Consider the following 27278-nt stretch of genomic DNA (forward strand, 5'->3'; position numbering starts at 1 on the left):
TTTAAATTTAGTGTCTATACTTAATTTTATGTTGAACTGGAACAATCCATTTTACTACCAACACAGGCTATGTACACCAATGGTTCAACTTTCCAATTTCAAGAGGTGCTTTAACACAACTAGTGTACACATTTTAATGTTATACCTCCAGAGCTCTAGGTCCTGGCACTCCAGGGCAGCCAGGAGAGCACCTGGAACCAGATCTCTGGCATTCCATGCTGTTACGTGAGCATAAAAAAAACAAAAGTCAGGACTCATGCACTGCTTGATGAGAAGCTATGCTTCTGATTAGGAATCCAAAAGCCACATTTTTGTAAATAAACTATGAAACCACCATCTTTATATAAAGAAGGCAAATTCTTGCAGAGCTTGGGAAGCCTCTCATAGCAGATATTTTTCAGTTTGCTTCTCTGTCTTCATGTTCACTGGCAACTATTATTCCCACATCTAGTTATTTAAAATGGGAGCTATGAATGTAAACACTGTGTGCTTCCACAGTTTTTAACATAGAAATATAATTTCTCAGAGTGAACAGCAACTCCTTGTTCAGTCACATTACTCGTACAATATTAAAATTATCTGAGGACGATGAGTAAACTGGAATGTTGCTGCCCTCAGAGTTCCTGGAGTGTCTGTACAGCATGATCTCCAGTACAGTGTAGAATACTTCAGGCTGGAAGGGATCCATGGAGGTCATCTGGTCCAACACACCACTCATAGTAGGGCGAACTTTGAAGCTGGATCAGGTTGCTCAGGATCATTTGAGTTCCCAATATGTTCAAGGATAGAGATGTCAGTCTCTGGGCAAACTGTTTGATCAATCTCATTTAAAAAAAAGCCTATTATCTATTCTGTTTCTCTTGCTGCAAACTGTAATCTGCAAAAAAATCAGTAATCTCCAAAACAAAATGTATAAAAAATACCTATTACAAATATGGGAAATAAAGATACATTGTCTGTAAATTTACTGAAATTGTCTTTAGAACAAAGTATCTACTTGGTCCAGAAGGACAACGGACTATAAATGCCAAAAAAACATTTCTTGACACAGTATTATTCATGTAAATTCTATTCATATTTGTTGTCAGCAGTGGAAAACTTGTCTGCCATGCACATAGGCTTAATACCCAAACAGTGCAACTCAAATGTAGCATGACTGAAAACAGAACTCAAGAAGCTTAATAACTATATGGCAAATCTATTTAGCAGGCATGATAGAATTTTTACTCTAAGATGCTATTTCTTAAAGGACTCATTTTAATTTCAACCTCAAGTAAGATTTCTAAAATATATAAAAACCATTGTATACTGAAAAAGTAAATACTGTAATTTGAGGGAAGTAGCCTGTTGCTTATGCATACACATTTGCCGAGTCTCTAAACACAAAATTGTGTCTAACACCAACTGCATAACTGAGCTTGCTTCTGTAATACCTTCAGAAACGGTGTTAAGCAAATGTATGTCCATACCCTATAACAAAAGGCTTAAAATTTATCTTGCCTACTTTCAGCACTCTAAAACTTAGCCTAGATTTGTTTTCTAAACTCTCTACTATCAATAGAGATGGGGTAGAGTCATCTCGCATATCTAAGGATGAAGTTTCACAAAAGTTTCATCTCTCCCCACTCATTATCTAACTTAGACTAGGTACATAATAATTAGACTGCATACTTTAATCTCATCTATTTTGAATATTTAGATTGCTGCATCTTTAAGGGGGAGAACTAGACAAAGAAATGAGGGTGGGAAAATGTACACAAGCACCAAATGATTCTAAAGTGATCAGCAGCTTAACAAACTAATTTTTTAAAAATTCTGTAACAAATGCATTACTTTTTTATTTTTTAAACAAAGCACTAAATTAGTCATGGCTTCAAGAATAAGTGAAAACATTAACAGTAAGTTCAAGTGTTTAACTGATTACCAGACCAACACACATACAAAAAGCATAATTTAATTATCGTAATTTTGCAGTGAGTAAGCATTAACAATGAAATTTAACTGTCACAAGTCTTTATGAATATCTAAAAGCCTAATACAAATATCCAAATTATTAGTAAAGATTAGTCATTTAAAGTGTGACCAATAAGACGTTCAGTAACTCTGCATTAAATGCTAACGAGCCCTTTCTAGAAGAATATTAATTTACAGTCATTCTTTCTAACAATTCTTTGTACAGTAAAAAAAAAAAAATTAGCTTTGTGTTTTTTTCTACTTCCCTTTCCCACCCAACCACCCACATAGTTTTGCTTTCAGACTGAGCTACTAGCCAATCAAACCTGATGGTAAAAATCCTCTCAACCAAGGGTCCAAGATCTCAGTTTTAGCATCCAGCTCAAATGCTCTTTGGGAATAAAATCCATGGTTTCGTATAATGTGCAAAGTGCAAGTTTTCTCCAGTGCTATCAGAATTGTGTGCTGCTAAGAACTTCATCACAGAATCAACCAGTAACAATTAAGACTTTTCAATTTCCAATAGCTCTGTTACGGACAAATGTTAGATGATGTTTACAGGAATGACAGTTCAAGGGGATTATATACTGGTGAGGTCATATTATATTAGGTCAGGTACTTTCTGATTTCATTAGACTGAACCAATGTTTTTACTCAAGTTCTTCAGTTTCCTCTGTAAAAAGGTCAGCCAAATCTGCCACTGTCAGAACTGAGGCTTCTGACTGTTTCATGGAAGAGCTCGTGTGGCTGTGGGAAAAAAATGCATGCAGACATCAGAGAAGGAATCAACTTAAGTAACAAGCTGTATGCACTGAAGACAGACCACACAGTTCAGAGTCCAGTAACTGTTCAGCTTTGAAGCTCAGCAGGAAAACACACTTTCTATCAGGGAAAATACATACACTGATCAGCTACTTCTCTTGCACACTTTGAGTAAGATACAAAGTCCATCTACTGTCCCTAACAGCGGTCAACACCAAAGACTACAGAGGTAGCAGAACATGGGATAATCCGCTTTGCCCTCTGAACATTTAAGGGATTGGCTTCAGCTTCCAAGTACAAGGTTTGATGTTACTTTCAAAACATTAGCCCTCATGGGATCATTCAACCACTGTATATTTATCTGAATTTTATATGCAAAAGTAGTGCTACTTTACAGATACGGAAACTGATTAAATCATTCTTTCAAAGTTAAAGCTGAAATCTTTCATAGCTACAGCTAAAGATATGCATGTAAATTTTTAGTCTCATAATTTGTAATAGACCAAAAAAATGGAAAAATAACTAATTTTCTTAAACTAAGGCCTCCTCCTAGATTTGTATCTTGTATTGTGTATACAATATATTTAAAGAGGTACAAACCTCTTACACTTTCTGCATAAAGAATGTAAATACCACTTTTGTTCCTCTCCCAGTACATCACTGCTTTTAGATTTTGAAAAGATAAACACAGTGAAAACTGCTTTCTGTGTCTGCACACCAGGCTGACTTAGGAGCTAGCATTTGGACAACTCTTGCACTGACCACAAAACCAACCAGTGTGACACAGAACTGACAGACTAGGTTTGTAGAATTTAAAAATAATAAAAGAAAGAATTAATGTCCTATATTAGAGCTTATAACATACTCTGTTACTCCAGTGGCAGGCTTAGTGTTACTATATTAATTGCATTGCTTTTATACTAATGGAAATAGGTAAACTGAAAAGATAAATCATAACACATAATTTATTAATTAATTGGGCTTTTATGAACTAAAATATACAAAATGTAACCAAAATATTCTCCAGAGAATTAAACTACCTTAAGCTTCAAGTTACTGGAACCAGGTTAAAAGATAAATTTTTCAAGTCTTAAAACTTTTTTGTCCGTCAGAACAATCTGAAGGAGAACAGTTGAAGTTTATATGTAAGATATGCATACCTAACTGTAATAAAAGTATGGTTGAGAATCACCTTTTAATTTTCAGTGCAATAATGATGTTTTAAAAAAAAATTCAACACATACCTTCTATCTACAGTTTTCAGCATAGTCTGCATTCTCTCTTCTATTGTTGCTTTTATCAGGAATCTATGAACAATGGTAGATCTGAATGTGTTCAAAAAAGAAAACAAGATGAGAAGTGAGCAGAAGTTATGCTGTTACTGTCAAAAGTTCAAGACCACATTTTTGTCTCATGTTAATTACTGTAAGAGTGCTGAAAGAACACCTCTGTATTTTAAGAAAGAAATCTTACAAGGTGATTAACAACTTCCACTGACATTTAAGGATGCTTAGTGCCTCCCAGAGCACACACTTTCATTTGGCTGGATTCACATACTAAATTAATATAAGCTGTATTAACTAAAATCCTAAAGCAGATGCTGGGCAAAGTTCTGCTTTCTGTGTCCCTACCATAAACAAAGAGCCCTCAAGAGCCTAGCCTGTCATTTAAAGAAATTAATTTGGCCCACTGGTTATATACGATGTTTATACTGCATTGTCACAAGTCAGTCCAAGAGACAGAGCTCAGTGTGATGGATAATTAAAGCTCATTCCCAGAGTTTTAACAATATTGTTCTTGAAGACGGCAAAATACTATAATTTTTTTTTTAAAAGTCAGTAATTGTAGTCAGTAAACATGAAATTGTAAACACCAGTAAAACATAAAAGCCAAAATGTCAGTAAACATAAAACGAGAACTCAGTTTACGAAATAAAATTTCAAAAAGAAAGCTGTAATAAAAAAAAAAAAAGAAAGAAATGTCAGGCACAAGAAAGTGAACTGGAAGAGAGTCAGCTCCAAAGATAAAAATGAAAAATCACTCCAGGCTCCCCAATATAAACATTTTTCAAGATAGGAACTCTTGAAAGTGCTTGGATGGTTTTCAGATCTTAAGTTCAAACTTCGGCAGGTAACGTTACACAGAGGAATTCTGGGGGAATACTTTGTGATTCATAGGCAAAGGTCTACCCAAAAAAAGAGAAGTTAATGAAAACAACTGAACTAGTAATACTTGCACCAGTGAAACTAAACAGAGTATTCCTTTATGCTCACTGTACTTGAACACAGCCCTTTTTCAAATAAGCCTTGCTGAAGTCTTATACTTGAGAAAGTACAGCACACATTCTTGCTGGTTTTATTGCAAGGTTTTTGCTAGACCTTTTGTGCCAGCATCATGCAAAATTATAATGCAGGCTGTTGCAATCAGTCTTTCCTATGCCCTCATAGTTAATCCAAAATCTTTACCAACACACCCAAATATCCACCTGTTCATGAACATACTTTCACATACATGCTCATACATGCCTTCTTGCTTTGCCTCCATTTCACAGAATCACAAAGGTTGGAAAAGACCTGTAAGATCATCAAGTCCAACCATCATTCTAGAATATTATTGTTCCAGAATTGATTCCAGCTATTTTTCTTCTTCATGTACAGGTCTTTATTATTATTTTTTCAAGTGACATGAAACCTAAGGAAAAACATATACATCTTATCCGTTCAGGACAAACTTTCCAAAACCTCTGTTCAGTGTTCAGTACTACCCATGTAAAATCTACAACGCTGAAACAAACAGAAGATAATACAAACTCATTAATGTCTTCAAAAAGATCTAGATGGGTGTGAGGGCAGAACTGTGATTTAAAAACTCATAGTTCTAAAAAGTGTGTGCTATAACTTTCTTTTTGGAAAAAAAACAACAACAAAAAAACCACAACAACTTATGCAGCTTCTAATCTGGAGCTGGAAATGACCAGCTAGAAGGAGCCTCTCAAGGAAACTAGGAAGGGCTGTGCCTGAATTTAGCCACATACGACATAAATGGTGAGTTGCTCAGATCTGCAAAGCTAAGGCATTTCTGGACATGCTTACAAGTAGAACTTCAAAGTTAAAAACTAAGGCATCAACAGCACACATAAAATAGGGCAGCAGCTGAACAAGGTTTTTGAGGATTTTGGACTCAAGAGCCTACATTCTTCCGAAATGCCTAAATGCAATTTGCTTCTGCATCTTACCCCTGTAGCACAAAAATACACATTGTGTATTTTCAGCAAACTTTTTTATTTTAATCTTTCTGTCCCTTATACAACCATCTTTAAAAACAGGATTCCTATGAATACCCTTATCTCCAAAGTTGAGAAGTTCAGTGAACTAGATTTATTCTGATTACAATATGCAGTTCTACTCTGGACCATATCTGAACCTAAACTCAATGCAATTTTAACTCTTACTTTGTTTGGCCGATACGATGTACTCTGCCAATAGCCTGTAGCTCATGTGCAGGATTCAGAATGGGTTCCACAAGCAGAACGTGAGTTGCTTCAATGATGTTCAGTCCATTGGAACCAGTGTGAAGAGGCAGCAGCAAAATATTGATGTTGGGATCATATTTAAATGCAGAGAGATTTTCCTAAAAGGCAAACATCACAGCAGCATGACAAAAAAGTTCCCCAATAAAGGGTTTGAGGGACATCTCTGTATCTTCAAGAAATTATAGCAGCTCCTACAGGCCCCAGAGTGACAGTCTTGCAGCCTGACTGATCCAAGACCTGTCATCCCAGAACAGATACTCGACAGGTATCAGGAAGGCAAGAACTTCTTGCAACATTGATCAGTGTGTCTCATCCTTAACATCCATGCCAACGCTTGTTTCTCAAAAGTGAATGTACTGTTTATCTCCAAAGGCTTTAAATTGTGGCTTTTCGTGATTATGATTTTTAGAATTAATAAGTTAGAGATCAAAGCTTCTGCCAAACAAATTTGCTGCTCTTTCAGTTTTCCAAATGAAGCAATGAAGTAAAAGGATAAAATTAACTTCTATGAACTGTAATTTTCCCCACTGAAAATAATTTTAAGAAAAATATCCTTTATGTACCTGAAATTTACTAATTCCATTGATCTGAGAAAAAATCATGTTGTTGTCATACAAAGCTTTTGAAATTATGTCCAACACATCTTGCCACTGTAAGAAAAACAAAAACACACAACACAATAAAAGTAGCTCAACATTACAAACAGCAATGAGAACTAAAATATACTAATTAACTTCCCTAAGAAAGAGTAGATAAAAAGGCTTTTCAAAATACGCATTTGCAATTTAAAAGAAGGAAAAAAAGAAAAAACAAAAAACCATTTGTGTGCCAGGAACTGAATCTTTCATAAAACTAAATAAAAAATGTAATTAAAAAGATCAGCTTGAATAGAAGAAATTGGTAGCCATCACAAAACCAGTTTTACAATGTATCAAAAATATCTGGACATTACATTTAAAAATATCTAGAATTTCTAATGCTCCCATATAAATCTAAGTGTTTGCCCTTTAAAGAAACAAGCTTTTACATGTTGACTACGATCATTGTTCATGTCCCAGTTACGTGAATTGCCCTACAAATTCCCAAAACAATCAAGTGGCTGTTCAGAGTGATTCAACATTTTGGAGCTAAACTAATTCCTGAAAATATGACCACTTTAAACTCACACACACACGCAAAGACAAGACAGAAAATTGTGATTAATACCGTTGAGAAAACTAAGGATTTAGCCCCTGGATCTTTAAATTGAATTCTCTTCAGTGTTCGGACCACAGCTTCCACTTTGGTGGAGTGACTTCCCTTTGAAAAGTCAAAGAACAGCATTAGTAAAGTAGGATATTAAACAACTCCTTCCACATTCATTGTTTTATTAAATAATGTTATATTACAACTCTTACATATCTTTACACACATTTAAAAAATAGCAACCTGGAAGAAAGGCAGGTTAAGTAGCACTGAACTGCTTTTATACCTCCCTTATAATGCACTGCCATAGGATCAGCTGTGTATTACAGCGTGTGCAGTAAACAGAAGAATGAAGTGCCACACAGATACACCTACCTAGTTCTGCGTGAGGCAGAATGGATAGTCCAAGCAGTGCAGTTGCACCAAACATGCCAGTTAGGCCTGCTGAGGTTTAATTTAGTGGCACAATCTTTAAAGAATCTTCCAAATGCACATTTAAATTTCCCTCCCATCACACCTCTTGAAAACTGGCAATGAAAAAACCTGAGTGCTATTTCTGTTGCTTTTGTTTCTCACTGGTAACACCAAACGTATGCTCAGTACTATGAAGCTTGTTAATTATATTTAAAATAATTAGAAATTGGTAAATATAACTAAATGAATTCTTGAAGGATTGTGTGCTGCAATGAAAACATCTTCATATTCTGCCTTTAGAAGTATTTCAGTGCTTAATGAATACAATACTACATTCTACTTCTCGTCCACTTCAATTTCTGTACTCCTCCCTTTACCCTTAAGTCAGGAAGAGGATTCCAAGAAACAGTTCTTTAGTATCTCCCCCTATTTCCTTCAGTATGTACTTTGCATGACAGCAATTTTACCTAACGTGTTTTTTTAAGAAGCCCTTATTTAATTCCTTATTAGTTCTTACATGCATAGTAATTTCAAGCTGCACTAGATTCAGCTGGACAAATACTGTTTTATTTCTGTCTGCACCTGTCCTCTGAACATTGAATTAACTATGTTGGCTTGCTACAATGACAGATCAAATTTACTCAAGTTATGCTGCTTGCAGAGTTGTCAGAGAAGGAAGTCAGCAGTCTAGGCACAAGTTGGGAACCAATGTTGGGCTGCTCAATCATTCATATGTTATGCAGCTAAATAAATGCTCCACAAATACATGTCAAAGACTTTCTGCAGACTGTTTTACCAAAGGCTGCAATAAGCAGTACCATTGTATTTCCCAGGGTCTTCCACAGTGATTCCAACTCTGTGTTACAGACATAGAAGTAAACCAGCTTTTTTCATGACACCTCTGTTGCATGTGGTAGACATTAACACTGTTTCCAAAAGTCAGTTAGACAATTAAAAATGCTTATGTCAGTAGGTGTTATGATCTGCAAGGACGAATGACACATTTGCAGCCTTAGGGCAGCTGCCTGCCAATCACAACCACCTTCAGTTAGGAGATCTGAGACTAACTTTTGGTATTTCCTATATATTCCAGAGTCATTTATGTGCTTTTCTGATACCATTCATCTGTGATTCAATAATGACAATTCTGGCTAAACTGCTCTGTCTTTTCCTCAGAGACTTTTTTTGGACCTTACTATAGGTCCTATTTTTCCCTGCTACAAAAGATATTAGCTTTAGCCACTGTTGATCTTTCTACCCTTCAGACTCCCTGTGACTCAGATGTTACAAACATGACTTTGTACAATATCAGTCAGAGAAACTATGGCGAAAAAAACCCCAGTACAGTGATCAATGTGGTTACAGTCCTTTTGCTCTTTTTTTAAAACAAGATAACTAAGTGTGCAAAGTTCTCCATCCCTCCGCTTACATTATATTAGACAAACTGTATTAGACTTGTCATTGAACTAACAATTGACTAAAGCTTTGGTTCAGAGCACACAAAAAATTTCAATTTTGTTCTCAATATTCATGGAGAGATGAAACTGATAGTTTTCAGACTGTCTTAAAAAAGTGTTACCCACTAATCACCCATACACCTTGAGTTTGTCATTTTGTTGAATATCCAGATGAGTATTTATAAACAGATTAACTAGTTCTAATTAATTATGGAATGGCACATGTTAGAATAAAAAAATACCCTCTAACAAACAATTTCTGTCTCGGATGACATGCTGGCAATACCCACTGTAATACTGACCAGACACTGGAAACTTTTACAGAACTAAAACATGCAGGGATGCCAGTAATCTCTCTCTCAGTATAAAATGCTCACATTTACAGTAGTCCTTTTGCATCTAAGTCATTAACTTAAGATGGTTAGTGCTGGTACAATAAAGAGCAAGATATATGACACAATGGAAGAATGGAGGAAAAAAAAAAAAAAAAAAAGAGATGTACTGAATACTGAAAGAGACCAGCGGGACTGAGAAAGTTCAGATGAAGATATAAACACTGAATAAATCACACAATTTTCATATATATACAGCAAGATATTGTCTTAATCTCAGTATTCTATAGAAACCATAGTAAGTTAGTTATCCTTTGTTAACTGTTCTTAAAGGAATATGAGGTAGAAATTTTTATTTTTAACAATGCTGCTTGTTTTGATAGTACATAAAGTGAAGCTACAGTATAAATTGTTAATTTTTCATGAAATAAGAATGGCCCTTGCTCAAGATGACATGCAAATTCACACAGAATTTGTGGTTTTGCTTTGCCTGTAGTTGTTGATGCAGAAATGCTTCAAAAAAACCACTACAACCCTTTTCACAGGACAGTAGATGACATGTTCCTTCTGTGTTTTACATGAAATCTAGTTATTCTATTTTTTTTAACGTGATTTATGAAACATATTTGAAATTTTCTTGTAAGAAACAGGGTGATACCTCTAAACCCTGAGGAAACAATCTGTTAAAAAACCACGTATGAAGTGAGGTCCTTATAACTAGCACTTCAAAAACATAGCCTATTTACTCCCCCTGGTGCCACATGCTGTCAACTACTTCAAATCTAAAAATTTGAGTTAGGAAGCATCTACTCATAAAATAGAATTCCAGTTGTCCAGGGAGACTGACATAACCAGTGTGAACATGGTAGCATTGACTTCAGTACAGGCCAGCAACCCTAGTATCCTGCAAGCTTCAAGGAGACTTGCACAGATACCATGGAACTCTTTGTCAGCACATTTCATTATTACTTTTAACCATACCAACCACATTAAAACTATGATTGGTATGTCCAGCTGTATTATAATCGTATTTTAATTAAAGATAGCAGTATCATTTAAATAAATCTATTACCAATATTAGTCTTTTACCTTTGCATTTTAGTCCAGAATCCTCTATTTTTTCCACAACTGCAATAGCCACAGGTTTTTGGTTTAACACTATCACAGATTTGTGCTAAGTAAAAATGTATGTATGCACTACATATGTGTCAGTATTGCTAAAGACTCAGGGAGATGCTGTCTCTTCCTCCACCCTTGCCTTCAACCCAATGAAAAAAAACCCCTCTGTTACCAAGAAAAGTAGATAAAACAGTGCAATCAGGACTGATTTCCTACACTTTGGTGTCTAGAAGTTCATTAACTTTTGTCATTAGGAAGGCACACAAGTTACAAATAAAGTTTCCCCACAGACTTGAACTTTAAGATATATCTTTTGTAATAAGGGGAAAGTCAAGCCACAGTATTTTGTTAAGTAAGAGACATACTTTATGTGGACGGCTATTTTAATAAGACTTGTAGAAAATGAATGTTCTTTGAAACTCAGACTCTCTGTCAAGCTGTTTGAAATTATCTAATGGGCTGCTAAATTAAGGGAGAAGTCTAAGATAATATAATGAAAAGACCTTGCTCCTTAGAAAGCCAGGCTAAAAGGAATAAACAGAGAAAGTCACAATGGAAAATACAGCTACCAGTCTTCAACAGAGCTGTACATTGTCAGTGGAAAGCCTTGTGAAAGAAATTGCCCAGGCAGGGGGCCATTTTAAGACCAAAAGTCACTCTTTATTCAAGAATGATCTTTTCAGTAAGTATATGTATCCCGTCAGTGAGGCTTTAACCAAGTACCAAAAAGTTTAAAATGCGGATAGGCAAGAAGCACTAATAGTTTTTCCAAAGTTTTCCTTCTGATTTTTCAAACAAAAACCCAAAAACCCCAGAAAGAATACTGTTACAGAGTATCTAGCTGCACAGAGTCATCACTCATCTAGAATATAGAGAAAAAGCTTACACCACACAACTAGATCAAAAGAATTGGGGATGAGCTTGAAGAAAGTGGCCTCACAATCATGTTATTGATGATACACTTGTAGGGAAAAAAAAAAAGAGAATGTCCCCAACATCAGATCAGAGAAACCTTTCTCCAAACAATAAATTCATGGTCAACAGGTTCCAATGAAAAGCATTGTTTTTGATAAATAATATTTTATCAGATAAAAATTTTTCTGTTTTCTCTACTGTGATTTATTACTGAATAAATGTTGGGTCAAGTTACTGAATACACTCATTAGAACCCGTCTGCTAATTTATTAATGCACAAGTTAGGTGGAGAAAGCATAGATATAGTCTCCTTTCTGCTGTTTAATGTTCACCCACCCCTATTAAAGAAGTAGTCGGGTTTTTCCTCCTAACTATGGACAATATTACATAGATATGCAAAATGCAAAACAACTACTCTACTTCTCAGGTAGCTCGAGAAACTTTCCAGATGACTAATCTTTCAGAATCAGGATTAACGTTCTCTGGCTAACAATGAAGACTTATAAATTGAAAATATTTACATTATCCTAACAGCCTTGTAGTACAGGCAGCTTTCTCAAACTACTCATTTCAAGCAAACAGAGCAAAACTATGCCTCCAAAAAGCCTCATCTCTCCTTAGCTACAAAGAGCCAAAAAACACCACAATAAAAAAAAAAAACAAATTACCTGCATACAAACAGCATTTATTTCTACCCAGTGTCAAATGCTTAAACAAAAATATAACTAAAGCTCAGCAAAAGCTGTCCCTCCCCCTCACACCCCAACACAACATTACTTTAACAGATGTGTAATTTTGTAATACATCTACAAGGCCTTTCCTCAGGCATATTTAAAGAGTAGGTGTTAAAAAAATACCCTCTTTCACACTGTTTCCTTTCATGTTTTGTTTCCAAAAATCTTAAGTTATGAAAAGGATAAGTTAAAAAAAAAAACCCTAAACAAAACAAAAAAACCCGTTTACTTGTCAGGAAAATGCGTATCCTTCCTGGAGGAAGGATGCAAAAACATTGATTACACTATAAGAAAGGCCTATATAAATCATGTTCAATTCAAAAGAAAAAAAACACTATACCCGTTATAAACAAAACTAATCATAAAAGTGAAGCTACTTATAAAATTATATGGTAGATTTATTTGCCTAAATGCAGTATGCAACAAAACACAACAAATATGCACTGCTGAAAGTTTGGGCCATAAAGCTTGCATAAACAACATACCTTTACAGGAATATCGTCCTCCTGATTTGCAGTTTCTGCAGTGAAGACATACGATATTTCTTTATGAGATGTTGTCTGCCTGCAAATGGCACATTTAATTGAACTCCGGCGGGTGCCAACGCTGTACTGTTCTATGATGATAGCTACACACTCATTACAAAAACAATGTCCACATGTCAGCACTGCCCACTATGCAGGGAATTAAAAAAAAAACAATAAACCACAGTATCAGTTTTGGATCAATGCATAAGAAAAACAGTGTACTAATACATGATAAATTACATTTTCATAGAAATACTACTTTACTTTCATGAAACTAATCAGATTAAAATTGAAGACTTTTAGAATTTTTAGCACTCCAGCTGCTAAAAAGCCTGGATTTCAAAGTTTTCCAGCACAGAAAGATTCATGATCCACAGAAGTTCTCTGCATTTATTGTTCATTTCTTGCATTTTCCCAGTTTTAAACTGGAAGATAGATATTATAGTCTTTCATTTCTATGAATGACGATTCATAATGTATAGGTTAAGTACACAGATTCAGGGGACAGGCTGGAAAGGGCTTATTTCCCCTGTTGCAATACAATGTTCATTTAAAATCAGATGTTGAATATTTGACACACAACTGACTCAGATCTAGGTAAAGATGTTCTGAAAACAAAAACCTACTTACTAAATATCTTACCTGTTTTCCCAGCTGACGTGCACAGATCGGACATGGTTCTGGGTTAACTCCCCCAGTAGTTTTATCCTGAGACTATAAAGTAGAAAAAAACCAAACAACTTTGTGTTTCAACAAATAAAAAGTTATTATATATTTAAAACAAGCTTCTAGAAAAAATGAATAATAAAGTCCCTAAAAAAAAAAGTGTGTGAGCAAATTAAAAAACATTATTCATGAATAAATAAGTCTACCTTGAGGAATTTAAAAAATATGTAATTTATGCTAAGTAAAAGGAGCACTGTTCATACTGCAGTCCTTCAGATGGCATCTGCATCTGCTACAGCTTTGAAAAATCCTGGTAAAATACAAGCTCTTCATATTTTCTATCATCAGCTTTAAATTGTTGTAAAAACACTTACATATACTTAATCATGCTTAACTATGCTTATTTATTCATAATTGTACTTACTGGAATGATTAAAATAATGTAACATACATGGGGTTTGTCTGGTTCTGAGTTTTGGTTTTTTTTTTTCACTTCTTTGACCTACAAACCTGCTTTGTCCTTCTGTTTAAGAAGGTAAGGTCTTTGTAAAATAGCAAGGATATGTGGAGAAGTACATAATTTTACAAGGCTTTTACTAAACATGGCCGAGTTAGTTTTAATGAAAGTTTTAACCATAGAAAACTAGTTCATAGTTTTATAACTGTGTACCTAAGCAAATATCCAAAATATATAATGTAATAAGTAATCTTATGACTATGCAATAACACAAAGAACAACACACTGTATTCCAACATGTAATGAATCTTTACAGAAAATACATTTTCTTTAAAACATAAATTTTAAATAAAATAACAGTAGGTTATTTCTACTAGCTACAGAGAGTACATCACTTTGTTGAAGACCAAGGAACCGTAAACCTACTTTCTCCAGATTAGTGAGATACAGAAGTTGTCCTAATTTCTTTTGAAGCTGTGATTTGGCAACTGCCTTGTCATTCAAAAGTTTCACTCGATTTTGCTCTACCTATGGAAACAGTATAAAAAACATTTTTTAAAAAAAGAAAAAAATAGTTAAGTTTTACAATAAGGCTTAAATTCATTTTTTGGCAAAATTCAACTGTATAATTTACTGGGGACACTTGGAAGAACAGCTCATTCTATAAATTCAAGATGTGCTTCTCCCCAAGCAAAATTGATTATCTATTCCTTTCCTGTACCCAGTATGAACACAGTACTGTAAATGGGCTGAGACCCAGGAGGGTCTCTTTCTCTTTATTGTTTTATTTGCATTATTGGTTCTTTCCAGAGACAAAACCAATTTAAAGTAACTTTACTTTTTAAGTTTCTTTCAAGCTTCATTCAATTTATCATCTATCTTCTTACAGCCAAATAGATCCTAGACTCTACTGCTGGTTACAAAAAACAATGTGTAAGAAACAATTAATTACTTTCTTTATACTTCTTAGAAGCTTTCACTTTTCATTTAACCCATACAAAGATAGAAACATCAAGCTGACTCCTTTTTAGATTAATTACAGTTGGTAGTGGTGTAGTTATTAATACTACACAAGAGGCAAGCACCCGAAGGAAGAAGGCTAAAGTAATGGGTGTGTCTTTTATTGTTGCAAATACATACATGAATCTTAGACTTTGTTAAACATTTGTTAAGCAAAGTGCTCCATTTTACAAACTGCTTTAATACACAGGTGAAATAGCTAATTCCCTACAGAAGAAAAAGAAGCCCTGAAAAAAGCACAAAAAGTTTCTATTGAAAACATATTTCTATTGGTGCAAAAAAAAAAAAAATTAAAATGTTAAATCAACCCAGCATTTTCTCTATGTTCATGAACAGAAAGTGTCTCAGAGGTGGCTCAGAAATTTCAAGATACTGAAAAAAGATTTGTCTTTTAGGTTTTCACTGCTTTTTTTTAGGTCCTTGTGGCAAGTAGCAATATGGGTGAGAAATCAGGTCAACTTAATTTTCCACCAGCTTGGAAAACTGGGCAATTGTAGAGAAAGGTCCCAGAGCCATTGACCTGCTGCTGGAAGGACAGCAGTCTTTTGGAAACATGCCACTCATAGTCAGAAGGCTGACAAAAATATATCAAAATAAGAGATTTAGAAGCTCAAAAAGGCCCATTCACTGAATGTAGAAATAGATAGGAACTCATTACTCCACCAAGGCTTTCTGAAATGGAAACAGAGGCACATTATAGACCTTATACATATATCTAGATATAGATTTTATTTTTGTAGGAGGTAGGTTCTTTCAGAAAAAACCCACTTCTTTCCTGCCAAGTACTTTACCTCATGCGGTTCTATGATGTGGAGAACTGGTGGATTTGGTTTTGGCTCATCAGGATGACGCACTCTCAGCCGCTCTGTAGCCATTGCCAGTTCATCAATAGCAGACACGTGATCCCTCAGTACCATCCAATATTCGTGAAGTAACTGTAAGAAAAGCCTGAACAAATTAGTAGCAGAACTGAGTTTAGTTCCCTTTATATGACTCTGGTATACAATGTATAATGTGAAAATCTTTTTGGAGTAAGGGAAAATATTTCTTTACAGTAATTCAGCCACAACAACAACAACTTATGAAGGAAAACAAACAGTAGAGAGATCATCTTGCCTGCTTTCTTTTCCAGTCTCTCTTTATGAACAACTATAAACAGCTATCTCTCATTTCTTCTACAACTATGACCATTGCAATAACAAATGCAACTGAAAGTTCAGAAACAAAATGCCTTGCAAGACTTAGCAAATGCTGAATAAAATAAGGAAGAATGATTAAGCAATTTTAAACAGTTAACTATTATAGTAATAAGATTGCTTCTTAAAGATGAAGTATGTTTTAAAGAAATGTTAACAGTTTGAGTGGTCTTGATAAAAGCACAGATGAGCACAACGTGAAGATCACATCGTATTAAATTCTCTCAGGAAAAAGTAAATTCTGGCTTTCTACAAAAGAAATGGCTACAACTGGAAGTATACAATAAAGCGACATTTTAAAATTATTGGTAATACTGTAAAAATGCTTCTTCCCAAGCTTTCCACTATTTACATATTTTATACAAAATCTTCAGTGACATTACTGAAACTCTAAGACCTTTTGCAAATGCCAAAAATTACTGTTTGTTGATTTCTGATTTTTCAATTGTAAAGATATTTCTAAAGACTCAGCTGCTGGGGGGTGTGATGGTTGGTTGGTTGGTTGGAGTTTTTCTTTTAGCTCAAGAAAGACTTGTTTTGAGCCATGCCTAGATTACAAACAAAAAATTACTATGTATTAAACCTGGCATACAGGGTAAGGACAGAGAATAAGCTGAAAGGAACTTACTCCCCCAAAACTAAAGAAACTAAACTAAAATTAGGGGGAAACTAAACTAAAATTACTTTTTCTTAAAAAAAAGAAGCTTCTTTTAGATTTCTGGGTTATTTTACAAAGTATCATCCCTGTAGCTCAATGTAGATTACAGAAAATTGAATCAGCATTTTCAAGTCACGGCAGATGGAATCATAATGGCACTATTTTCATTCTCATTGGCATATTAGTCACACCTTTTGTTTCCTAAAGTAAAAGGACATGAAGAGATTGTGTTCCCTTCTTGCAGCAGAAAATCCCCAACACATAGCAATGCCTTGGTAACTGGTTACCTTATGTCCTCCTCCTTTTGTGAACTGCTACAAGCCGAGGACATAAAATAATGAAGCATGAGAACAGCTAGGGTCATTAATCTCCAAACAGCGTTTTGGTACCATCAGCAAGTGACCTGACTTTGTGAGAGCAGCACAACTTTATTAGGTGTTTAATAACTTTAACTATCAGATACCTAAATGGTGATTGAGATGCCATTTTGTTTAAAAAGATTTTGCACTGTGTTACACTGTAACCTAGTAATTTTTTTTAAGGCAGCTCCAGGTTAAGTCCCACTCCTAAGTAGTGCCACCAATTTGAGGAAAGTAGGTGATCAAAAACCAAGCCTGCTGAAAAACAAAGACAGACTGAATTCCATCAGTTAGTCTAAGATACATAAAGTAAATCACTCTCCAGACTATCACCTCTTCTTCTATGGACTAAAGCTAATAACCAATGTTTAAAGTCTTGGATAGCATACTTCTGCAAGAAGTATCTTTGCTTTTTGAAAACCTCCTAGGAGAAAGCAAGTTAAGTGACAATTTCCTAGAATCATGAAACAGAAGGCCTGGGAGAAAGAACACAGGAGGGAAAACCTTTCAAGGAACAGGAATTTCCTCTCATGTCAGACCACATGAAAAAAAAAAAGAAAAAAGAATGTATGAAAGAGTCAATAAGCCTGACACTAGAGTACCAAGTTTCTCGTACTGAAGCTGAAGTCTGTGTTCATTAAAAATGAGGAGAAGTATTCAAGAGAAAATGCTTTTGATTACACCTAAGCTGTAAGACAGGATGAGACCCTTGTGTGCAACAGCTCTTCCCCTTTCTCCATCACTGGTATGTATTCACTGCAAGGAAACACAGACGCACGAATATGCATGAAGAAAGCCATAGTATACTCCTGTAGTTCTCTCTGATCCAAACAACAGGAGACTAATTATTTCAGGTTACATTGTGTAATAAACCAGATCCAGGAAATAAAGCAATAGTCAACAGACATCTGTAGCTAGCACAAGACAAGGTAAACTAAAAACAGAATGAACCAACGTTCGATTTGCTGAGTCTTGCTACATTCTGATTTAACTAAACAGATGAACACATTTAATTATATCTGTGTACTGTCTTAATAGATGCAATTACATTACTTACTGATTTGCTTAGTAGCCAGTATAGCTTTTAGAAACTCTTAAATCATATATAAACCATTTTAAATCAAATCCTGTAGTAAGCACTGTGAAAAAGCTTTGTGTAGGCAAACCCTAATTTCAGGAATACAACTTAGATTTGTTCATATTCAGCTTAAATTTGTTTATATTACATTAAGTGGACTACATAACTGTTCTGTCACCATCTCATTTACTGTACCTTATACTCCTTTTTCCACGCTTCAAAGAGTTCCAGAAATATGCTTCCTTCTTCGGTGAGCTTAACATCCATTCGGTGAGCTTTGGCAAAGGAGAGAATAGCTTTCAAGGCACGTTCAGTTTCACTGGTCGCCCACAGTCCCCTACTTGTGGTGGGCAAACGGTCATCAACAAGCCCTTCTTCATCTTCTATCATCTCCTCAAATATTGCCATTTGGCCTTTAACACTTAAAAACAAACCCAACACAATACTTATCACTGATTTTGTACTTCCACATCCATTTCTACTTATTCACCATGTATTTCAGCCTTCTAATATTTAATTAAAGGATAAAGCAAACCAAACAAATATAAACAGCTGTTTTATTACCTGATACCCCAAAAGCTTGCTTTGAACACAGTGACCTCAGTACCAGCTATTAAATCACTGTACGGACCATTTTGTCAGCTCAAAATCATCAATAGCTTTCGTAAAGGCTTACGCATCTTAATTATCTTTCAGTAGTTATTAATTATTAATGTCACATTCATTTAAAAAAAATTGCAATTCTGACTTCTTAAATCACCAAGAGTTGCAGTTAAACTCCGATACAAAATTTGCTGTATATTGCACTTTTTAAGAACACTACAGCTTCCTAGTTCCCTCCTTGACAAACAATGCTAATTCAGAAACACACTAACATTTCCTAATGATTCCAGCAATCATTAGGTAACAGAGCTCCCACTGGTAAAGACTTTTCAAAATGTTTTCTCAGTGACCTCAAGATTTTTTAATCCAGTTTTGACATTGTGAGGGATATGAGAGATAAAAGTCAAAGAGAAAGCATGCAGAGGGCTGTAATCTATGCCCCTCAGTACTGTCCACTATGCATTACTTCTCTCACACCACAAATTGGTGCAACCTTTATTTCAGCTCACAGCTGCATTCATGTCTGAAATCTCTCTCATTGTAGCTTTAGTCAAATTTTCTTACTTTATGAATTATACAGAATTAAAAAAAATAAATCTATGAACAAGTATGGTATTATACCATTTGCAATTGGACTGCAAATAAGTATTTGTACAAACAGGAATATGCGTTTAATTGGCATACTTGTATTTATACACACACTTTCTGAACACTTCAACACTTAGTTTCAAATGTATGGTCATATTATAGCAGCTTGAGAAAAAGTGGCATGTATTCGCTCATTGTACACAACTTTTTCAGATTAAATTTACGTAGAAAATGAAACCTGACTAACATTGCTATCAAGGCCACTAGCAAGAAGTTGCTGTAATTTGTTCATAAAGTTATTTCAGAAAACTTAAAGTAGAAAATATAAAACAATCCAACTTTTTTTTTTGATAGTGCGAAGTTTATAAAGCTATGAACTTACGTATGAGAAAAGAGCTTCGACTCGTATTCAGTGAACAACTCATCAGCCTTACAAAAGACACAGCTGCAATACAGAAGATTGAAAACAGAAGCACTCAGAATTTCATCAGAAACCAAAGCAATTCCTGTAATTCCCTATTCCAACATAGAAAATGTCACAAAGTCCTTAAAGAACAATTTAACAGCCTTATGTACATTTGATATAATAACTGACAGGAAAAGATTTTGTAAGAATAAAACCAAAGTCAAGTCATGCTTCTAACAAATGGATCTGTGGTATCTGTATGCATACAAACCCTGAGTACAGAATAAAGACTTTAATCTCTTCTTATTTCAAATGAAGGAAAATTGACTAATACACCTTTAAAGTATATTTTCTATTTTCAAGACATACTTGTTAAGTGGCAGTCTAACAGGTCGCAAATGGCAGATAGTGGCAGCCTCAATAACCTGCTTAGAGGGAGGGCCTTCTAAGTTTTTCACTGCTTCTCTTACAATCTTCTGGAACTTCTTCACTTCCTCCAGCTGGGTTGTGAGCAGGTATTGAAGGCCTCTGCAGTCACGGAATCTGATTTAAAGAAAAAGAGAACTAAATGCATACTGAGGCACCGAATCCAAACTTAATTCAGTATTTTTGAAGTATAAGAGAAATAGCTAAATAGCAACGTAGGACAACACACGAAGTTCATATCGTAAGCAAATGCTCATTACTACTACATTTAATGCTATCTATTAGAAATAATTCCATTGTATCCCCTGAGACCATGTCTGGTATTTTCCACGACTTGAAAGATGCGACCGAATATTAGTAGTCAACACTAACCTGCAACTTTCTGGACCACAATGCAAATCTACTAAAGGTAAACAACTGCACATACTATAGTCTTATTTGCATCTGTTGGCCAACAGATTTTCAATGCACTTGTGCAATTCACAGCAGACACATACCCGTCACAAAAATATACTGCATTTTGCAAGTTAGCTTTCAAAATTAAAATTATTGAATGGACATGACAGTGAACTGCTTTCCTAAAACCTAGCTGTCTTTCACAATTGGAGCAGGAACATGAACACCAGTTAAGCACTTCTCATACTGTGCTTTTCCTGTGAGCAGAGGTCTCTTGCTGAGAGTGCTCCATTCACACAAGGTCTGGCATTCTTATACACAACAGTGTATTACAAGACTGTGGTTCTACCCCACACGGGAAGTTTAATCCAAAACATCTCTGTTGTAAAGTGTGGAGAGAAAAGCACAGGTTTAACAACACTACTAAAGTTTAGCATTTAAAATGACCTACTTAAGCAATATGTATTTTAAAATAAAATAGATGAGTTTGCCTAACCAGGTAGTCTGAAAAGACATGTAAATTGCAATCACAGGTCTCTTGTCAGTTGCCAAATATTCCAGGTTTATGAAAATCTCCCTCACTATACCCTGAATTAACCATCTCTAATACTCAACTAGAGATTAGCACTTGTTGCTTCCACCACTGACCAGCAATACTTCATAAGATGCTGTTTAAGTTTTTAATGCATATGCTAAAATAAATTTAAAAGGAAATAAGTTTTATCCCTATTTATAAAAGAAACAGTTGAGTTGCAGATAGCTTGTCTGAAGTTATACAACCAGTAAGCAGCAACAATTTAAAAAGATACTTCCTAAACAGCTAATTTCAAGTGAGAAAAAAATCTGTTTTTTTCCAATACGACACAAGCAAGCATATAGATAGATGCACAGGCACATGAGCTCAGTGTGAACATGCAAACAATCCTTTCTCAAGTTTATTTTGACCAGAATGAGATGCCATCATTCTCAAGTAACACTTAACCATGAAACATTCACATCACAGACTCACAGACTGGTTGAGTTTGGAAGGGACCTCTGGAGCTTCTCTGGTCCAACACCTCTCCTCAAACAGGGCCACCTAGAGCTGGTTGCCCAGGACCATACCCAGACAGCTTTTGAATATCTCCAAGGATGGAGACTCCACAGCCTCTCTGGGCAACCTGTGCAAGTGCTCAGTCACCCTCGCAGTAAAAAAGCGTTTCCTGATGTTCAGAGGGAACCTCATGTGTTTCAGTTTGTGCCCACTGCCTCTTGTGCTGTCACTGAGCATGACTCAAAAGAGCCTGGCTCCATCTTTCTTGCACCCTCCCTTTAGGTATTTATATGCAATGAGAAGATCCCCCTGAGCTGCTGAACAGTCCCAGCTCTCTCAGCCTTTCCTTATATGAGAGATGCTCCAGTCCTTTCATCACCTTCTTGGCCCTTTGTTGGACTCTCTCCAGTATGTCCATCTCTCCCTTGTACTGGAGAGCCCAGAACTGGACACAAGAGTACTCCAGGTGTGGCCTCATCAGCACTGAGAGACAGAAAGGATCACTTCCCTCAACCTGCTGGCAATGCTTTGTCTAATGCACTCCAGGATACCATTAGCCTTCTTTGCTGCAAGGGCAAACTTGGTGTCCACCCAAACCCCCAAGGTCCCTTTCTGCAAAGCTACTTTCCAGCTGGGTGGCCCCAATATCCATTTTGAAGAGACAGAATTTCTTTCTTCCTTCTCAGCATAATTCTGAGTTTTGAAGAAAGAGAGGCAAAGTTTTGTATCTTTATTTAGATTTTTCAATAGAACTATGTTAAGTACTGAAAAGTAAAACATATGCTTACTTCCAGCAAGGACAAGGAATTGCCACCTTCTGGGATCATGATAACAGAGTAGTCATACTGGAGGATATGTCTTTAAATATTGAATTAAAATCTGTGCATATTTTAAGTATTTAAATTTATACACACATACACATTTTATATACACATTAGATATTTATATACATATGTACATGCATTTATATACATCTATTTTTAGATTTTTTTATATATATATAATTAAAAATGTGTATTTAACTAAAACATGATTCAGAAAGATTGATATTTAAGAGCATAAGGATTGTTCATGTATCTCAGAAAACTGCCTGAAGTTAAACAGTGAGAACACTCTCCTTCCTATGTCTCCCTTTTCTGTGATGAACTTACGGAGCTGGAACACAGAACGTACAAGAGGAGGCTGGGAGAAAAAAGTTTATTCAGCCTTAAAATGGGATTGCTCAGGGGAGACCTTACTGTTTTCTACATCTATCTAACTGGAAGGTACAGCAAAGACTGAGCCAAACTTTTCGCAAAGGCACATGGTGAAAGGACAAGGGACCACAGACACAAGATGTAACACAGGAAACATTAACTAGATAGGAGTTTTTTGGGTTTTTTTTCCCCACCAGATGGGTCAAATACTGGAACATGCTTCACACAGAAGCTATGAAATCTCCCTCTTTGGAGATACCCTAAACTCAACAGTACAAAATCCCTGTGCAACCTGATTGGGTTGAATCTCTGAGCATGGGTCTGGATCTATAAGCTGGGGGTTGGTCTAGGTGACCTCTAGATGTCCCTTCCAATCCATCATTCTATAATTGCACACAACAACAGTGGTACTGTGGTCTCTAACATGAAACCAAACCAAAATTCTTTGCTCAGAAAAAAACAGTGATGCTATTTTAAGCTGTTACACAAGGATTTTCAGATATTGTCTGTCTACCTTTCATTTAAGCATTTGAGGTTACTCAATTTTAACGCAATAAACTTTGAAACTTTCTTGTTCAGCAGTTGCTTGAGTACAGAAGACTGTAAAACCACAGTAGATAATACAAAGGAACATTTAAAAGAATGCTCATCTAGGAGAAAACTGTAATTCTCCTGCTTTTCTTTCTAAGTTTATCTAGTTACACTTTTTGAGGGACTTCTTGAAACGTAATTGCAGTCCAGATGCTCTGAAGCAAAATGCCTGCTATTTAATTGCAACTCTTAGCACAAACTGATAAGAGGACTTGAGCAGACTTAACTGTATTCATTAGCCTATTTTAGCTATTCTCTTACTTCTCTGCCATGGAGAGTTTATTAATCTGCTGTTTGTAGTTGCTGGTTATTTCGTTTTGCACACGTTGAACAAGCTCCTCATCGATGGCATACTGTATTGCTGTCTGGATGACATCCAACCACCAAGGAGAACCTGAATGTACCTGTATGCAAAAGAACAGTTTTATCCATGAACATTCAACAAGCAACCAATTTACTCATTGCAGCAGAGGCTTATACTGCTCTCTCGGCCGCACTCAAACACAGACTGGTAAACTCCATGGAAAGTGGAAGATGAGAGTATGCTCAAAAAATATCCCCTTTCCTGTTTAAGTGAATACATGATTAAGAAATTTCCTACATTCTCATCTACTTCCACACCTTCAAATTGCTTCAGTAGAGTTAGATTCACCAAGGCCATCTACACAGAATAGCCACATACAGATATCATAATCTCGAAGTTCCCTCTTTCTCTCTCTCTCTCAAAAAGAGATGAAAGGATCATTTAATCAGAGAAAGCAAGCTCTCTGAAATTAATAAAGATCAACATGGAAGTGACCTTATAATTTTAAATGGTGAAAGATGATGCGGAAGTTTACTTCCTCATGTGCCATTTGTCCCCATTTTGCTATTATTTCTTTATTATTATGCAAGTAACAAGCAGCATTTCAACTCAGGTGTTCATCAATTCATTAAGGGCTTGCACCTTCCCATGAAACCTGAATTGTCATACTGACTAAACACAGTTAAGCCTTAAGCACGATGACCAAATGCATGTCAAAGAACAGTTACTTTCAAAGGAACTGAAATACCATCTGATACACCACAGAAATGTTTCAAAGCCAAAACCTGTAACTTCTTTACCTAAATTACAAGTGACACACAGTTAATGTAAAAATCAAGCATGGTGTTAAACTTTACTGGAATCATTCCACCATGTACTACTTTTTTTTAGTCATCTGTTCATCAAGTACTGCGTGCCTCTACGCGAGGAACACAGATATGTTTTGGGGCTCTGTGTGCACACGTGCACACTGCCAAAGTCCCATTCCAAATAGGCCTTCAAAGAACTGTTAAACAGCTAGAGTTCTGGATAAACACATGAAAATAATATTAAAAAAAAATCTCAAAATTCTGAGACTAAGTATGTAAGAGGTACCTGCCTTTCTCTGGAGCTCCCGAATAGTCTGAAGAACTGGCTGTAAGGCCTGATGGGCTTCTGCAACTTCTGCATTAGATTTACTCATATAATGCTGTCGAAGCTGTTCTGCCTGTATGAAAATGTGAGCTCAAGTTATGCACAACTCATATTTATGAGGAATAATTGAAAAAGCAAAAACTCCCCAGCTATCATAGTGTTTTAAAATGGTTAGCTACCTACACGCTACCCACTTTAATTTGTCAGCAATATTTAGCATTAATTTTTTCCTCTGGAATCTAGCATTTACTAGTAAGCCCAAAAAATATTTGAAAAGACAAACTACTACAAAGGTGCTAACTATGCAATTTTGCTTTTGGACTAGCCCAAACAACACAATAGGAATACACTGCATTACAAAAAGGAACTGTAATTTAATTTATAATTCTTACTTCTCTGTATATTAAAACATATTGTATTGAATAAGTAAACAATAAAAAGATCCTAGAACAATCTGAGAACAGGACAATTTAACTTACTTACATATAATACCCATAAAATAACAAGAAAACTTTAAATCTCTTCATTTTTAGGTGCATTGCATATAACTTTTCAATAAAAATTACTTCTGACAGTGAAAACCCCTCTTAGTATGCAGGTGTCTCCACAATATAATCACTAACAGTTTAGTTGATATTTTAAAAACTGATGAACAAATAACTTATATTTCTTACAAATAACATGTACACACACACACGTATCTTTCACCATTACATTCTGATTTCACTAGATATCTTTATTTTGTGCATTTTAGGGTGTGTTTAAGTCTTTCTTCTTTTTGTTTGCTACTATCAAGATAATTACTGTTACAGAGGGAGCTCAGTTTGCCAGGAGTGGGCAGGACTCTGAGGTATTCAGACGAGCTACTGGCAAAAGATAGCTATGAAAACCAATCTCTGCTTCACATTTATAAACAAAATTCAAATTTTCCAATCCTCCTCTTAACAATAATGTCAGGAGAAGGGGAGATAAAAAATTGCTAGAGTTACAGGTCAATAAAAAAAATGGGCAGTATTTCTATAAAGGCTGGTAGAAACTCCTTTAAATATTTAAGAGAACAAGTCTCATTAAAACAGAAAAAAATGTTACCTATGCATAGAATTTGCATAAAAATTATAAAATATCACAAGATATCCAAATAATAAGACAGATACTGATCACCACCACATAACTGGGAGAGGCTGAAAGAACCGGGCTTGTCCAGCTTGGAGAGGAAAGCTTAGAGGGTACAAAATAGCAGCCTTCCAGCAGCCAAAAGGAAGTCACCGAGAAGAGGGAGCCAGGCACTTTACTGAATTACACGGCAAGTGAACAAGGGACAATGGCTATAAATTGGAACAGGAGGTTCTATGTGAATTTTTTTTCCCCCTCTATCAGGATTATGAAGTATTGGAACAGGTTGCTCAGGTAAGTTGTGAAATCTCTTTCCTTGGAGATTTTAACAGCCTAATTGGATAAAGCCCTGAGCTACCTGGTCAGAAATCAGTGTTGACCCTGCTCTGAGGGAGAGGTTCCCCTAGAGACTTCCCAAGGTCCTTTCCAACCCAAATGATGCCACAATAATGATGTTCATTTGCAAACGTGGTCCATATGTCCACTACAAGTAACCAGTGGGGAACAGTGATCCCAGCTATCTTACCAGGTATTTCTCCAGTTAAGATTAAAGATATAGTTAAACAGGCTTATGCACACGGGAAGTAACATGCAGTGACTTGCTTATCTGGCCAAAGATGGTCAACCTTTCTAGATGTTTAGGCAGTCCAAGAGTGACAGGGATGAACCAGCTGCTGTAGGGCATGCGAGTACAATATAAGTAATACAGGGAGAGCCTGGACAGACGCCACTGGCAAACTTTAGGCTATGAAGAACACCGGAAATCAAGACCTTCTCAATGAGGTTTCAAAGAAGATATTATCAGTACCACACACAGGACCAAAGAGAGAGGTAGAAAAACAGCTCCAGATCTTAGAAGATGCATTGGACAGTAGTAGCTAATATTTACTAGGAGATGGGGAAGCGTTTTGGAATGGAGGGCACCTATGCAAGAAAAATAAACTTCACCTAGGGAAGACTGATTATCTGCAATTAAAATGAGAAAAGCTAAAGACAATGTGAGGAAATAAAGGACTCAAAAGAATTCAGGATGATGCATTCTTTATCAGTAACATCTATGTAAGTTATTTCCACCAAAACAATGTGGGGGTGGGTAAATAACATTCTAGAGATAAAAATTATTA

General features: G+C 35.7%; 1 protein-coding gene across 3 annotated transcripts in view; it reads right to left on the reverse strand.

Moving 5' to 3' along the window:
- Window positions 1-1841: 1841 nt before the first annotated feature.
- SHPRH (SNF2 histone linker PHD RING helicase) overlaps window positions 1842-27278 on the reverse strand; it is a 52606-nt gene continuing 27169 nt past the window's right edge. For all 3 annotated transcript variants that reach the window (XM_009813506.2, XM_059828347.1, XM_059828354.1), the window contains exons 16-29: window positions 25007-25114; window positions 23865-24007; window positions 20331-20504; window positions 19938-20000; window positions 18560-18785; window positions 15865-16008; window positions 14480-14581; window positions 13573-13644; window positions 12889-13077; window positions 7454-7546; window positions 6811-6897; window positions 6167-6345; window positions 3960-4040; window positions 1842-2700 (exon numbers count right to left, since the gene is read on the reverse strand). In XM_009813506.2, coding sequence (XP_009811808.1) covers window positions 2604-2700; window positions 3960-4040; window positions 6167-6345; window positions 6811-6897; window positions 7454-7546; window positions 12889-13077; window positions 13573-13644; window positions 14480-14581; window positions 15865-16008; window positions 18560-18785; window positions 19938-20000; window positions 20331-20504; window positions 23865-24007; window positions 25007-25114 — 1758 coding nt within the window. In that variant the 3' untranslated portion in view covers window positions 1842-2603. The remainder of the gene's footprint in view (window positions 2701-3959; window positions 4041-6166; window positions 6346-6810; window positions 6898-7453; window positions 7547-12888; window positions 13078-13572; window positions 13645-14479; window positions 14582-15864; window positions 16009-18559; window positions 18786-19937; window positions 20001-20330; window positions 20505-23864; window positions 24008-25006; window positions 25115-27278) is intronic.

This window comes from Gavia stellata, chromosome 2 (genome assembly GCF_030936135.1).
Source record: "Gavia stellata isolate bGavSte3 chromosome 2, bGavSte3.hap2, whole genome shotgun sequence".
NCBI lineage: Eukaryota > Metazoa > Chordata > Aves > Gaviiformes > Gaviidae > Gavia > Gavia stellata.